The sequence below is a fragment of the Cebidichthys violaceus genome, unplaced genomic scaffold (assembly GCF_023349555.1).
Source record: "Cebidichthys violaceus isolate CVI_PGR_0920_01 unplaced genomic scaffold, fCebVio1.0.p SCAF_67, whole genome shotgun sequence".
Taxonomy (NCBI): Eukaryota; Metazoa; Chordata; class Actinopteri; order Perciformes; family Stichaeidae; genus Cebidichthys; species Cebidichthys violaceus.
This window is the reverse complement of record NW_027176894.1, coordinates 780,797-797,455: the sequence shown is the minus strand read 5'-3', so window position 1 is coordinate 797,455 and position 16,659 is coordinate 780,797. Positions and strand designations below refer to the sequence as shown.

Sequence of the window (16,659 nt, the reverse complement as noted above, 5' to 3'; positions counted from 1 at the left end):
ACGCACGGTCTCCGCCCATCCGCGCCTGGTGGTGAGAAAAAGTTGGATGAACATGAACACCCCCCCCCCCACACACACAAAGGGGTGTGTCCAATGGTGTGGCATCACTTTGACACTTTAACACAAGCATGAATCAAGCTTTAGGAGACGTTGCACCGGATACAACTAGATGCTCTGGACTTCCTGTCAGCAGACGCTGGTGCTGGTGATGATGATGATGATGGTTTGGGAGCAGAGGATTGTAGGTAGCTCCAGAACTGTATTACACACATTCGTCTTAAATGTAATCTTCCTTTTTTTTTTCTTCCCTGAAGGTTGAAGTATTTCATCACAGAGTTGATAATTCACAGAAATTGAATTTCTTTGCGGTTTCTCACTCTGCTGCGATATGATCGCTCAAGACCCGAAGCCTGCAGCTTCTGCTCCCCCGAGGTCCAGAACCAGATCCGGGTTCATACGATCTGGTTTACATGCAGCTCCGATATAACAAGGGCTGTGTGTGAAATCTCTCCCACGTTCACTCAACCACTACTCCCGCTCTGATAGACCCTTGATAGTTCATGGATATGTGGGATCGTTAGGAGAAAGAGCCGTGGTTACTACTTAACCATGTTCCACTGTAAGCAGGTCTAGGGAGTGATTTCAGACACAGCCAATCAGGGTCTGTGAAACATAGGTTGCCACAGACAATAAATGCTGTGCTATACGTTGGCAGAACAGCGATTGATTGTTAACAATGTATTCTATCAACCCACACTGAGAGGAAGAAGCCACAGTTGCACTCGCATGAATCGCATGAAACACCTTTGATTCATTGGCATGAATCGCGGTACACACCTTTAACCAAAACATGCCATAGTATTGCTTTTTTTTTTTTTTTAGGTCTACTTCCCCTCCAAAAATGAGTTAAAAGGTAAGATTTGTATATCGAAACTTGCGTCGCATTTCCAAAACTCCAGAGCTTAACTTCCTTTTTGGAAAATTTCTGGAAATTTACCGACCCTTTGCAACCCTAGAGGTGACCTCTTTCAAGTTACACATAATCATGTGATCCCTCATTAATGAACGTGTCGATTAGTAAAGGTTAGAGCTGGTTTGAAGGCTTTGGTAGACGACATGTTAACGCCGCGTCTGATTCCTCCATCCTGTTCATATCGAGCACACGATCGCCTGAATGTAGTTCATTCCGTCGTCATCATTTAAGGGTAGCGTAGGCTGCTCTCACACTGACAGATCCCACCAATAGAAGCTGTTCCTTAAACTTTCACTTTTTTTTTGACGAGGCATTAATATTTATAGCAGAGCAGTCGTGCAGAAAGCCAGTCCTCTCGGGGCTGAACATGAACACACACACACACACACACACACACACACACACACACACACTCTCTCCCTTAAAAGCCAGCGGGAGGTGAAATCGTAGAAGCAGTTGAGAATGTCACAGCAGGGAAACAGACACGGGAAACTATTAGCTCCTCATCCTTCGTTCCTCCTCTGGCCCTAATCCTCCTCTTCCTCGCTTCTTTTTTTCTTTCCCTCTCCTATCCAGTATCTTCAGCATCCTTCCACACTCCTCTCCTCGTTTCCTTCTCCTCTCTCTCTCTCTCTCTCTCCCGTCCCCGTCTACTCTCCTCACTTTCCATCATACCTGCTGTCCTCCCTGTCATCCTCCTGCTTCATCTTATGAAGTCAAATCATCTCAAAGATGCGAGTGCGGTGCTTCGAAAAAGCAGATGGCGGCCCGTATACACACACACACACACACACACACACACACACACACACACACACACACACACACACACACACACACACACACACACACACTACAAAGTCATTGAGGGATAAAATGGGAAAGGCAGCAGAAAATGTCACTGCAGTTGTGAGAAACAGAGAGAGTACTGCTACCAGACAGCCTGCAGACTCTGACCCCCTAAACTTTATCCTCTCATACTTTATATTGCTTTTCCTCCACTTCTTTCCTTCTCTCCTACCCTCCTCCTCCTCCTCCTCCTCCTCCTCCTCCTCGTGTCCACCTCAGTGCTTAGCTCAGATTAAACTCCATCTTGTTGTGTTGACATTCAGCCGTCTTCCGTCCTTAATGGCCACTGACTCAGCTCCGTCCTCCTCGCTAATACAAACTGACCGGTTTCCGCAACTTCTCATCAGCAGGCGCTGCCGATTCGTGGCCACCGGGTTCGTAAAAAATACACGACAGAGCATCTCAGCATCTCAGTGTGGAAAGAGGACAACTGACTGACTATTGGAAATGTCTGAATTGGGGCAATCTGACACCCACTTCATGCAGTGATTGGTCAGGTGTGATGAGGTGAGAAAAGAGCCAGGCTTTAAAGAGCCAGGCTTTAAAGAGCCAGGCTTTAAAGTTCTCTCTTAAGCTCAATTCTTTAAAATCTTACTGCTAAACTTAGTTTTATCATTAAATCTAATGTTTTTTTGTATCATTAATAGATTTGAATTAGTTGCCTTGTGTGGAGAACTTTGTGACTTGGGTTTTGAAAAGTGATTTAGTGATCGTGATCACCATTTTCCTGAGGTACAATGTCTAACTTTGTGCACAAATGGTCAGATCCCCCAGAGGATACACCCTAACGCTAATGATTAAAACCGTGGCAGAAACGTATCTCTAGCGCCACCCTCAGACCGAAGTTTCTCTGCGTACGGTCTATACGACCGGCAGTTTGATTATGAACTTCACATTCTAGCTCTTCATAGCTCATTCTGTGGAATAATGTGTCGCGTTAGCGGCAGCTGCGGCAAGGACAATCTGTTTCTCGTGAAATGCTAATCCGCGGTAATAGAGACTGAAAGAGCGCGGTGACCTTGGTAACTAATGCGGTTACAGTTGGTAAGTTTAATGTCCACAGTAAAATATCCAATTACGACAGCCATAACTAATGCATCCGCCGGCGCAAATAGAGTTGTGAGCGTAAAATCCATTTGTTGTTCGGGTCCATCGTCTCGGAGTGACGGAGTGTCACGACCTCAGCAGATGAAAGCTGATATTTGAGGCGAGCCGTCTTCGATGAAGTCGGCTCCTTGTGATGAATGGCTTCATTTTTGGGGGGAGACAGGCTCCTTCTGGGGACGGCCTTGAACAAATACAGTCCAGCAGGTCCCAATATCAATAGGGTGGACCGCAGTCCCCCGTCAGCTCCTCACTTAACTACCTGTTCCTGGGTTAATAAATCCAGATTCATGACCGGTGGCTCCACGTCCCGAAAAACCTTCACTTCATCAGGTCCCGTTCATGGCTCCATTTTGCCGGCACACATTTCCATAAATGACACTAAAGAAGAAATATGAAGGGGATTTATCCTCGGCTATACTTTCCTTTTTTCCTCATCCCGGCTCTCGCTGAAGCTGCCCTCTAATGAATCGTAAAGGACCGGGAGGTTTTGATGGGAAGTTCGCTGAACACCGAACTGCGAGGGCTTTGTTCTTCTCAGAGCAAACAAGCACAGCTCGCTGAAAAGCAATAAATTCCCCACGAGACGAGCCCCGGTTCACTCTCTCCATCCTCGGCTTCTTCTTTACCACATTAATCCTGGAACAGATGAGGGATAATTCATGAGCTCAGAGATTTAATCAAGCACCTCTAATATTCCCCTGGAGCCTCCACAGTTTAAATAACCAACTCTTTCTTAAGGCAACGAATTGCCTTCAATGGGTGAGTAATAACACCCACGAATTTGCCAATCAGCCTCCAGCATCTCAAATAATTTACTGTAACTCGTATTAAATTCCTCCACAGTCCGCAGCGGCTGAATAATCAAACCGCTCCTTCAACGCACGGCCGTGTAAATAACCGAACCATGCGGAGCTTAGAGCCTAATTAGCGGAGACACTGGTCAGCAAGTTCACGGCACTGAAAATGTGATTACCTGTCCGTCATGTCGGCCCTCAGGAAGTCTAATCACGGCGCAACGGGGCAGGCAAGCTGTCTGAATATGAATGAATCTCACAAACTTCTCTTCAAAATTTGACTTTCAGGCAGGACTCAGACCTCACAAGTTTTACATTTCTTTAGTTGTAAGTTTGAAACTGGTGACTGAAGTGAGTCAACATCATCTAAAGGCCCAGGGACGAGGGCGCAAATGCAAATGAGCATCCAGACACGGAGGAGTGAGGCGGTATTATCCGTCATTAGGCCAGGATTAAAAGTCATTAAGTGCTCTTCAGATTATCTGCCGTTAGGCTGTGATTACAGCGCACACACACACACACACACACACACACACACACACACACACACACACACACACACACACACACACTCCAGTGGCTCTAAACCAGCTCAGACGGGAGAGAAACACCAGAGAGAGAAAGTATACTTAAAGATGACGACTGGGGAAATTGCCTTTTTCTGACTGATACTGTGATTGTTCTCTAAAGTGTAACTAGTTTCAAGAAACTCAAATACAGGCCCGGAGGATCCCAGACTTGTATTGTTCCGACATGAATGTAATACAAAGATAATGGTGTTTCTTTTCAATAAAACCTTCTTATTAGACCTGGTACTGACGCTGGCAAACAGAGAGCATGTGAAGCAGACAACAGCCAAAACGTTCTTCTTCTGTTCTTACGTAAAATTACAGAATTCACTTTGATCAACTAACAGGTGACAGTCGTCGGCGTATAGGCGGTGAAATGAGAGGCTGCCTGAGCTTATCTCTGAAGGTTTTAACACCAGCTAGTTGGCTTATTAGCTAAACTTCACTCAGGAAAGACTGCAGATATAGAGCTGCACAAATGTCCTTTTTTAACATGCAAAGCTTTTACTGAGGTTTTTCAGATGAAGCTCTGAATGAATCTTTAAATCACATGTTGTTGTGGGTTTTTACGGTGACTGCCCAATTAAAACAGGCGTGTGCCTCGTTAATGTGCAGCATACGGGAGAGGAAAACTGTTCTTTGAACACAGAGAAAATGTTGCATTTTAAAGGCTGATTGACAACAAATACGGATCGCAGCGACATTTCGTTAAATGAAAAGTGTTGACTTTTGGACTTTACGTTGCGCTGACGTTACTGAAGATGTTTGGATCACACAAGCCCTATGCAGCCCCCCCACTGGAATCTACAATACATAGATACTAATCATATTAATGTAGCCTGATCTTTATCGCAAACTGTGCAGAAATACCGGGTTCAAACAAAAGCTGCGCAGCATTCAAATGTTAATTTAGAATTTAGAGACAATTCAGAATTAGCTGCTGAGAGCTAAGCTAACAGAAACCCAATATTCTTTTTATTGCATATTCTATTTTAGACACTCGGGAGAGCCATTCAAATCAGTAACCAAATAATACAAAACATACAAATTCTAGAGAAATAATGTCCTGTAACCTAATGATGTGTGTATGTGGCCAACGATGAAACTTAAGTGCAGCAACTCTCTCTTAATGTAGAGTTTGTATTCACTGCTGTTTAGGAGAAAGTTCATATTTGTCAGACCTGATATGGACATTTTAGCAGATAAACCCAATACACACACTGTCTCTTATAAATAGGGGATAAAAAAGCAGCTCCACTTACACAAGTGATTCAGGCGCCGCTGCTCGGATGCTGAATTACTGTGAGAGCAGAAACACAAATATCAAACCTCTCAGGACGTATTTTAGCTCCCTCATTTCACTCTGATAAACAGCTCCAGACAGACCTTGCCCCGAGCTCTGGAAACAAATGAAATGTGGAGAGCGAAGTCGGCGCGGACGATTATTAAGTGAATGATGTACTATAGGTGGGCTCTTTGGGGGATAAATGTCTGAAGGACAACTTATTGGTTTCAGGGAGCCGTGTTTGTTTTTGGTTATGGCTTATAAATGTCAGATTCCCCTTCGGGTATGAAAGCTATTCCATCAAGGCGATACGGTCTAAATATGGCTCTCTGCAGCTTCCGATGACTTTTCATTCATCTGTCCTCTCCATCCAAACCCTCAACTGTAATATACCTTTCTTAAATGTTGTAATGTCAATGTCTGTCTATTTATCTGCCCATCCGTAACCTTTGAAGAGTTCAGTTAATCAGCTGAGTATTGATTCATCCTCAGTTCAGCTGAAACAATGATCATTGGTGCCCTTGTACTTATCTAATCAGGTCTCGATCCACCGTCTTCTTTGACAACTAAGAGAAGAGTTAGACAACACTTTTGCATTCATTGTGAAGTATTTTGGGGCTTTGTTACATTTTTAGATGCGTTGTCTTTTCTTAGCTGCAGTGACCCATTTCCCCCGCAAGGAACATTAAAGTTTAATTTCCTCTCATCTTCTCATTGGCTTCCTTTCTCACGGGGAGCTTTACGAGTCTTCTCCTCATCGATCCCTCCTGAATCCTCCTCTGTCAATAACGACTTACTGTTTCATTAAAACACCCCTTGGGTGCTTACACACCTTACATGGGTAGTAGCAACCTCATTGTTTAATTCTAATAAAAGATTTGACAGCATGATAACGGCTGTAGAAAAGTTTGGCATCCTTGTGAGGATCGATGAGCTGAATCAATTGTTTCCTGGGTGTTTTATTCAGTTTGTACGCGGTGCAGAACAGGGCTTAAAGCTGCACTAAATCATAATTATTCATCAACAATAAGGTCAAATAACTGAACAGAGTTGCTCGTACTGACGATCCATGTTTCCCTTGACTCTGCAGTTCCTCTCATCTATATAGAGCGTTTTAGCCTCTTTTAACTTCTTCTTTTGGTTTTGCGGACTACAACTTTACTGATTAAGCAAACTCCCAGTCGCCAATTATGCAAATATAGCAACTAGCTGGGAAACATAACGAAGCATTTAGCAGCTAGAGAGCCAGATGTTTCCCTCAGGAGATGGTGGAGACCAAAACCAGAGCTAAAAAAAAAAGAAACTTTCCACAGTATGATGTTTCGTGACACATCTACACAACTGGATCAGACCAAATGTAACATTTCTACTTGTAATAATCAACAAAACACAAACACATTGCTTTAGTGCTTGTTAGTGCATGTGAGCCACATACGGCGGGTTAGCGCTGATAACGCCGTCATCATGGAGGCGTAGCACCAACGCTCTGGTTCCCCCCCCTGGTTAAAAATGTTGCTCCGTCAGCGTCACTGTCACTATTAGCGCTGTTAGCTCTTCTAGCCGCTGGCTCAGTTGTCGCTATGATGAGAGCCATGTGGAGACAATAGATGCACTCTGATTTTTGTATTGAGCTCCTATAATTTTACGTTTCGCTTCAATTCATTAAAACAGCAAGAGCTTCTTTCAAGATCCTCGTTTCTGTACCAGTGTTCAGCATTCACACGCAGAGAAATTCATCACGGAAGACGTGGGAGACCCATTCTGCACCCAAAGGAGCCACTTCTGAAGCCTTATTATGATTTGAACAACCAACAGCACGCTGCGACATTGTTCCTTCTTCCTCCGTCTTACTTTTTTTTTTCCCTCTATTGGAAGCTCATTACTTCATCACCATCACTCCGTCCACCCACACGCGTACCGCGCACCAGAGAACAATGTGCCGAGAAAGAGGAGGCATTCTGGGAAATTAAGTGGAAGCGACTTCACACTTAATGCATTAGAGGTGTATTCATTGAACTTCACTGATGGATTAGATGAAACAGCGAGGATAAGATTTTTTTTTTTTTTAATGATTTTTGCAGTTGGAGCTCCGGCAGGAGGTGGAGATCGTCTCCTCTTCTGGCCAATAACTACATCAAAAAATAGGCAGTCTTCCAGCTGAAGGGCTCGTTGACTTATGTAGGTCATATAGAGGCATCAGTAGTAAATCAATACTGTTTCATAACGAGTTACAAGTCTCCCACAGAAGCTTTCAGCTTTGATTTTTTTAAGCATATGTGGTTGGGGGATCGAGGAAGTGCCATAAGTTCAGAAGTATTGAGTAACCTTTTGTTCTGTTCCAGTTTACATCCTGATCAACATAAAAAAGTTCAATAACAAGAAAAAGTCAAAGTTTTCTGCAGCATATTGAGCTACAACCAAAGACATGAACGCGGCTCACAATGTGTGTTCAGAGGCAGCAGAACTCCAAAGCGGTGAACGCAAAGTCATTTCTTAAGGCACCTGAGGAACAGCACCAGCTAACAATACAGCAAAGCTAATTAAATCCAGTAATTAATACAGACATAAATTCAAAGTACTGCGGTGCTCAGAGGAACCGTGAAATAAATCAGAACAAAACAAGTTGTAAGACTGCAAAACTTTCTGAGGGCACAATTAGAGACACGGGAGAGAAGCAATAAACAGTAAAGAAAAGTAGAAACACAACCGTCTCTAATGAAATAAACTTCTAATGAGAGAAACCTCTCATGGCATCACTATTGTTATCCAGGGAAGGTCTGCTAAACACTTCTGCTGTTTTTCCCCAGACTCATTTTGATTCGATTCCACAATTTTGATCTCTCGCAAAACAAAAAAAACTGTGACAGTCGGCATCTCCATGAAAACGTTTGAAATGTTCACCCATGGGCCATAAACACAGAGCGCTCTGAAAAGCCATCGTTTCCACTGGTTTGGTCGGAAACGCAAAGTTAAATCTGGTTGAACTGTTGTGTGCAGCAATGTGCACCGTGGCCTGTGTGAAACATGTGTATTGATTATTGTTGCAAGTTGGGATATTTTGAAAATAATCCTTGAATTGATTTTATAAAAAAGGCCTCAGAGGGAATTAAAAACTCTTTTAATTTGAAAAAGTCTTTATCTCTTTTATCTTTAGTTTCTTAATCCGGCTATCTGTCCTCCTGTTGCTTATTCAGGTTCAGTTTGCATTAATGTCATTAATTACATCATCAGGAATAAGTGATCTCATAAGAAAAAATTATCGTCCCTACTGGTGTTCCATTAATACTTTCATATTTTGGCCTGTATGATGGTGAAACAGGTGTTACATTGCATTCTTTTTGGTATTCATAATAAACAACTAATAAAACCTGACCCTTAGGTTAGACAAACTTTAGTGAGGAAATATTCCACACAGAGAGAGAGAGAGAGAGAACGTTCACTCTCATAGATCTCTCCATTAACGCATGAATAACTCTCGACCTGACAAAGACACATCACTACTTCACACATCCAGGGAAACGTCCTGAAGGCATATTCACCAGCTCAACACAACAGGCATACACACTCACTACATTCAGCAGATGCTCGTCCTGATTCGGAGCGCTTTAAGGCTCAGTCCTGCTGAAGGACACGTCCACATTTGGACAGGAGGAGCTGGGGATCAAAACACCAACACGATGATTAATGGCCGACCGGAGCTGTGGCCGCACGGTCCACCCTATTCTTAAATGTCACCGCGTCTGTTTTAAATAAACCACAACACAAAACTGAACTGCTGAGAGCACAAGTCACATTTTCTAATAGCTTTTTTTCAAACCTTTGAAGGAATCATTCTGTATTTTCCTCAGAGAATAATAACGCCTCACCTTGTTCCTTGAACGTCTACACTAACCTGCAGCACAGAAAATAGGCAAATCACTGATCCCAGCAGCTCAAAGGCACATTGTTAGTCTACATGCGAGCTGCTAGGCACACCGTGGCTCCTTCATGTTGCAGCGTTGGGAGGCAATTAGACGCAGAGTGACTTCCCCGCCCTGCGGGGCGGCTTGTTTCACACACAGACTCCCGTGAATCTCGTCCCCCAGCGACTCGCTCCTTTCGCTGCTCCGGCTGAGGAGTCATCAGGGCGCCATCTGTGGCCGTTAAAATATGTATTTCCACTTTGTCGTCATTTAGCACCACCTCCGTAACGAACAGTGTCTGCGCAGCAGAAAACACTGCTGCAGCAAGAACTGCACCAAACAGACACTGACACTTTGGGCCAAAATCAGCCTTCGATTAAATATGAAATATCGATCACTCAGCGGCTTCCACCTCTGACATGATGACACAATTACGTCAGAATAGACTGGAGAAAAAAAACACAACACAAGCAGAGGGGGTTATGGGTAACCGGAGGTCTCAGGGGCTTCAAGAGGAGCTGGCATGCAAACCTTAATCATGTCTATGTCATTGTAATTCTATGACAAAGGTCCAATAACCTAAACAAAGCACTTTAAAACAAACCATAATCTATCCCTAAGTCTAACCAAGTAATGTTTATGCCTAAACATCAGGAAGACACAAACTATGTTGGGGTGGTAAGTGGAGAGCAGGGCCGTCTTTCAATCAGAGGGTCGGTGGTTCGATCCCCAGCTCCTGCACGGCTAGTTTCATGTCAATGTGTCCTTGAGCAAGACACTTAACCCGTAGCTGCGTCTACGGTGTGTAGATAGATACTGAATTGTAAGTCGCTTTGGATAAGCGTCTGCTAAATGTAAATGTTTCCTGACGACAGCAGCGTCAGATCAGAAAACGCTTCTGTGTGTCGTACTGAAGGCGGCGGACAAACAATACATTTTGTTGTGTAATTTAAAAAGGACCAGTTGCCCCAAATCCCAACACACACTACACGCATGAGGACCGGTGCATCGAGCAAGCCGAGTGGTAGATTCAACTCTCCATTTCTGGTCAGATCCAGATCACAGTGTTTACCTGAGGGGGGGAACAGGCAGGTGGGCGCTGCACTTCCACAACGACGCCAACAGTCAGGACAGAGCGGAGCGGAGCGGCGGCCATCAGCCGGCAGAAACACACAGAAGCTCAGGTTACACGCAAAGAGGGAGAGTGACATCCCTCCACCCCTGCTGCTATGTTAATGTCCTGAATTTAAGATGTAGCACCTTTACATGAGCCGTATCAAAGTAAGAACGAGACGCTCTCTCTCAGGAGAAGGACTTATTGTCTGATATACAAATACAAAAGATGTAAACACGTTAAACACTGGCAGCTATAAGTTGTAACAATGTCACAAAATATTCCAAAACCCTAACAGTTCAGACCAAATGTAAACACCTTCAGATGATGCAACACGGAAGCAGGAAAGAGAATCCATGCAGAGAAATATTGAGGGATGTGGACATGAAACAGGGAGATATAAAGATATAGATATATATAGACTAGAAAGGATGGAGGGGGAGGGAAGAGAGGAAGAATTGAGAAGAAAGAGTGCCACAGCAGCAGGAGGGCAGAGATGCAGGTAAAAAAAGAGAGGAAAGAGAAAGATAGTGGGTATAAAAAGAAATGAAGACAAATGTATCGGGAGGATGAAGGAAGAAAGAAGCTGACAGAAAACAACAGGAAGAGAAAAAAGGAGGCAGGAAGGAGAGGACTTAAAGTTTGCAGCAGATTGGAGTCAGAAACAGCAGGAAGGGAGACAGAGAGGATCAGACACTTCATGAGACTGTGGCTGTTTCTGTCATGGAGGAGGAAGAACAGAGGAAGGACGGATGAGGAGCTCATGTCTCCTCCTCACTCAGCTCCTCATTCATTCATCGGTCTAACAGAGGACGCTGCAATCTGTCTCTCTCTCTCATTGTCCTCGTCTTACATCCAACTGGTGTAACATTAAACTGCAGCAGGACGTTCAAGACTCAAGAACAAGAACACTTTTTTGTGTATATTTGCGCTGCGTGTTGCTTTGAGTCAAAACATCCCCGCTGAAGTGAAAAATTAGGAAAAATGTGTTTTGTGCATCATTTCAAAGATAATTCAAATACATTCAGCCTGACAGATTCCACCGCACTAGAATTGAAATAAAGATACGGAGGTTTTTTGTTTGACTGCACAGCATGAGTTTGTATTAACTGTGGGGGTTCAAACAGGTTGAGAGACAACACAAGTGGGGTGTGAGGAGAGGTGAGGAAAGATGCAAGAAAGACGCAGATGAGAAGCGGGTAGAGAGAGGGGGAAGATGAAAAATGGCATTCTGTGCATATTCAACATTATCTTTAACAGCAAAGGCTGAGAAAAAGGCAAACACGGTTAAATAAAGAAGAAGAGACAGCATTGTGTCGTGGAAGAGGAGAGAGAAGCAGTGGAGATGGAGGACTTTCTCATAGAGGTATACATCACACTCTCTATCCTTTGTCCTGGTCCCCTCCTCTTGTACCCCCCCCCCTCGCTCAGGCTTCTTAACAGCAACATCCCACTTCATCTTCACACACTGACACAGCTTCAGACCTGCAAAAAAATGGTATTTCCCCTTTGCAGAATAAAACCAGCAACCTCTCAGTCCCAAAGCCACATCCCCAACCTGCATACAACCTCTTTTATTCTGACACACACACCTTCACACTCTGGCTCCTCTTTGCAGTGAGTGTGTGTGTGTGTGTGTGTGTGTGTGTGTGTGTGTGTGTGTGTGTGTGTGTGTGTGTGTGTGTGTGTGTGTGTGTGTGTGACGTGGCTCGGTCCCAGGATGCTCATCATGCTGCACTGAGCACCAAATTAACCAGAAAGAAAACAGATAACCTTGTTTTATGCACACAGTGGACGGACTGGCTTCTAAATAGTGGCGACAACGCTTCTTTCTAGCCCACAGAGGCTACACACACACACACACACACACACACACACACACACACACACACACACACACACACACACACACACACACACACACACAGCTGAGACCTTTTATTTGACTGCTGTGTGAATCCAGCACATTCTGTGATGCAGCAGCAGCATCCTAAGATGCAAAAGCTGTTTCAGAAGGAATCAGTAGATATAATATATCATAATTAAATATCTTAAATAAGGTGAGGACGCTGCATAAAAGTTCAAAATACGTAGGGGACACATTTAGCTTGAACGTTAGTGCAAGAATAGCTATGTTAAATAAATACGCAATAAAAAAAAGAAGAAGTCATTATTCACATTAAATTGAGTTAACGCTCCTTATATCGCTCAAATAACCGCGCGATGATGCGCAACCGATACGCGCAAACCCTTCAAAAAAAAGACAGCTGTGCACTTTTCCCAGCTTGGAGTCAATCAGACTAACAGCTGAAATATCATTGCATAAAATCAGGAGCTTTACATATTTGTTTCCAGGCGATATGATAAGAGAGACGGAGCCTCTGTTCATAGACCCTCCGGATCCGCGCTGTCCGGACTCGCTCCGTCTCCTCAGAGGAAAGTAATAAAAAAAAAAGAAAAGCGCATAGCCTGCTCACCTTCTCCGGTTGTCCCGTACGAGCTGCAGAGAAGCAGGGCGACCTGAGCGATAATCCCAGCGGCTCTTTTACTCCTAAAATCCATGATGATGAAGCGGCGAGAGGCTGCGGAGAAGAGGGGGAGAGAGAGAGAGAGACGGCCAACCTCTCCTCTCCAGCTCCAAGAGAGATCTCCTCAGGAGAGAGAGAGAGAGAGAGAGAGAGAGAGAGAGGGGGGTGGTTTTATTATGTGGTCACAGCTCCAACTTCTCTTCCCCTTCAGTATTTATGTTGAATAAAGCGGGTTTAAAGACCGTCTGCAATGACACCTGGGTCCTCCAGTTCTCCATCTTCCGCAGACCAAATCGAGCCAAATTAGCACAAACATGTACATATTAGGCTACACAATTAGCTAGCTACCTTGTAGACTATTGATTACTTAACGCTTAAATATATTACTAAGTCTGAAGGTAAAGTCCTCCCTAAGTTCTTAGTAACCAACTATTTAACGTTAGCTAGTTTAAAACTAGTCATTGAACGCTACTTAATCGGATGCTAGCTAGTTACTTTAGGAATGGGAAAACCGGTTGCTAAGAAACGTCTTTAGCGCTGTCCAATCAGGAGCCAATCAACTATGTAAACAGGAAGTCGCTGTAGCGTCTTCAGAGCGTCAATATGAGTTCTTTGGGAAAACTTCCAAAATGTAGTTTTAGAGACACAACATATTGATGGAGAGTTGAGAGTCTCTGAGTAACTAGTAGTTTAGAATGAGAGGGAAATATCAGATTTATATTAACCTAACTGACATAGACACATTAAGTCAAATATCATTTTGACTACATTTTCGTAATTTGAGGTATCTTATATAACTTTTGTGAGATGCAATTAAAAATGTACACTATTATTAAACATAATTTATCTAGTTTCAGGTGAGAATCAGAAAGTTTTGTTTCCATCTTGCATCCATCTTTGTGCAGTTAAGAGAAAATGTGACCATAAGCAATATATATATATATATATATATATATATATATATATATATATATATATATATATATATATATATATATATATATATATATATATATATATATATATATATATATATATATGGAAGAGCTGTTAATGTGCAAAGTTTTGCCAAAGGGATGTGCGAAAACTACAAAGAATATGTGCATAAATTAGGTTGAGTGTCAGTGTCAGAACAAATTCCATTTCAACTCCTTTACTTTTCACCTCAATGATTCATTTAACTTATTAAACTATACAATGAATACTTATTAGTCTTTGCTACTAAGGTTCTGACTCTGGTTGCGTCTAAAATGCCAAACTAGCTTGTTATTTAGGACACTAAAACAGCACGTGAGATTTGTACGCATGTCGGATACCTTAGTATCAAACCGATTGCGTACTAGCTTTGGATATCATACGAGCTGGAGAGAAGCAGGTCTTGAGTGCTAAATATCCCACAATGCAATGCGGTACAGACGACAACGTACATAACAGACAATGGCCGACAGCTCTGTACCGTCAATCTTCCATTTAAGTCTCATTTTGCGAGGCATCAAATATTTTGTAATAGTTCAGATTTATCATTCTTCACTATTCATGGTTTGGTCCCATGAGGTTGCCATGGGTTAGTGCGGTTACGCATATCCAACAGGCAAGGAGGCTCTCAGGAGGTGACCTGGCAATTACAGTCGAGTGCGTCGGTAAATGCACACGGTTTGTTCACACATAAGTAGGTTAAAGGACATGCATGCTGAGTGTGTAATATGTTATTTCAGACGCAGCCGCTCTTTATGTAGACTACATTATGCTGCTTCTTGTTGTTGAACTTACAACCTCTCCTGGTTCTAGAACTCCTCATGACGCCCTCCACTTTGAATCCTAACAAAAACAAAGCACTCAACCAGCAACATGGCTGCCGTCAGTTATTTCCCCTCTATCCATGACGACACAGCAGAAAGCGAGAACACCAGGGCTCCTTTTCAGCCGAACTCTCTGACCGTCGGCTCCACTAAAGACTCTCCTGATACGGATTGCAAACGCGGCGCCGGTGGAAACGGCTCAATCACGCAGCAGGTTGGAGCCGAAGCGGCCTTAACGACATCGGGCTGTTTGGCAGCGCCGGAGTACCGACCTCTGGAAGTCTTCAGTGCGATGGCAAGGGGTTCAGGTTCGGACCCCCGGAGCGAGGCAGAAGAAATATGTGAGCTCTGCATCAGCCTGAAAGAAATAGAGCTACGCAACGTGATGGGAGACACTCCTGGCATCCCGCAGAGTAAGTAGACAATGATAGTGATTACCTGCGCTGCCATCAGACAGCTTAATAGCCCGCTTCAGAGACAGGCGAGTCGATAGAATTGGTTGCTGTGCATTTTTTTTTTTTTTTTTTATATGTCATCAGAGTAACTGTCATTTAGTCACAATCAATAGAATTGATTTATTTGGAGTCTGCTTCTCAAATTACATGAACACGAGAAAATACATTTTGGAGATGTATACAATATTTTAATTCCGTCTCTCTCTCTCTCTTCCAGATAAATCTCAGAGGAAAATCGGTTCCCAGTGGTTTGTAAGAGGACAGGCAAAAAGACAACCTGTGAGAAGGACAAGAAGACAGAACTATTAATCCTTCTTGTTCACTTCTTCATTTTAATGAATAAATACTTGACAGTCTCCTCAGATCTCTCAGTTCTCCAGCCTGTGAATGTGGAAAAAGCGTCTGTACTTCTAGTGGCACAGAGTTGCTTTCATCAGATTAGGCTTTGAACATCCTGTATGAACGTCTTTACAAACATGTCTGTGACTATGACTGATGCAACGCTTTCATGAACCAACACAAGGAGGGCTTTTGCTCTATTTTGGCAGATTTCTCTGGTTCCAGACCTCCAAACCTACTGCCTTCATCTTTTGTTTATCAAAGTAATTTAATGCTGAGATTAATTGGCAGACCAACTAAAGCAGACACTAGTTACTGGTATCAGAAGAAATCCTCTTTCATTGTTAAAACACAAATTATTAATCAAAATACCTCTTGGCCTTTATTCTTTCGTGTAATTTATGTTTCAGTAATCAAATAAGAAGTGCACTGTGTCTAATTTATGCATTGCTCTGCGCGGCTGATTGCCCATTCGTTTTTTTGCAGCGTGCGAAAACTAACGCATGGTTAGAGATGACCGACAAATAATAATAATAATATGCTTTATTCGTACGGCACCTTTCTTAACAATGTTGGAAAGTGAAGAAAAACACAATAAATGAAATACAATAACGATAAAAATTCAGGGAGACTGGCAGCAATCAAGGGAGAAACTGGAAATATTGATGAGGAAATGGTGACGGGAATATCATGCTTTAGATCCTCTTTTCCATATACATTTTTTCCCCTCTGGCAGCACTCAGAGCACTGGGAACAACTGAAAAACAAAGAATTGCTCAGAAAAAGACCAAAAAAAACGCTCCAGGGACAATCAGCCTTAGCTGTGAAGTGCTGGAGACACAGGCACTAGTTTTATCTCAGCTTGATTACTGCTCAGCAGCAAACCTGTGCGTGAGAGTAAAGCTAGCGGTTAGCTAGTCTGTTAGGGTTGAGTCTCTCGTGGCT

The 16,659-nt window shown here is 43.2% G+C and overlaps 1 protein-coding gene across 1 annotated transcript in view; it reads right to left on the bottom strand.

Annotated features, from left to right (window-relative positions):
• The window catches only part of LOC137890622 (contactin-associated protein-like 4), a 93,105-nt gene that overhangs the window by 72,436 nt on the left and 4,010 nt on the right, over window positions 1-16,659 (bottom strand). The window contains exon 2 of the mRNA XM_068734781.1: window positions 13,071-13,241. Coding sequence (XP_068590882.1) covers window positions 13,071-13,155 — 85 coding nt within the window. The 5' untranslated portion in view covers window positions 13,156-13,241. The remainder of the gene's footprint in view (window positions 1-13,070; window positions 13,242-16,659) is intronic.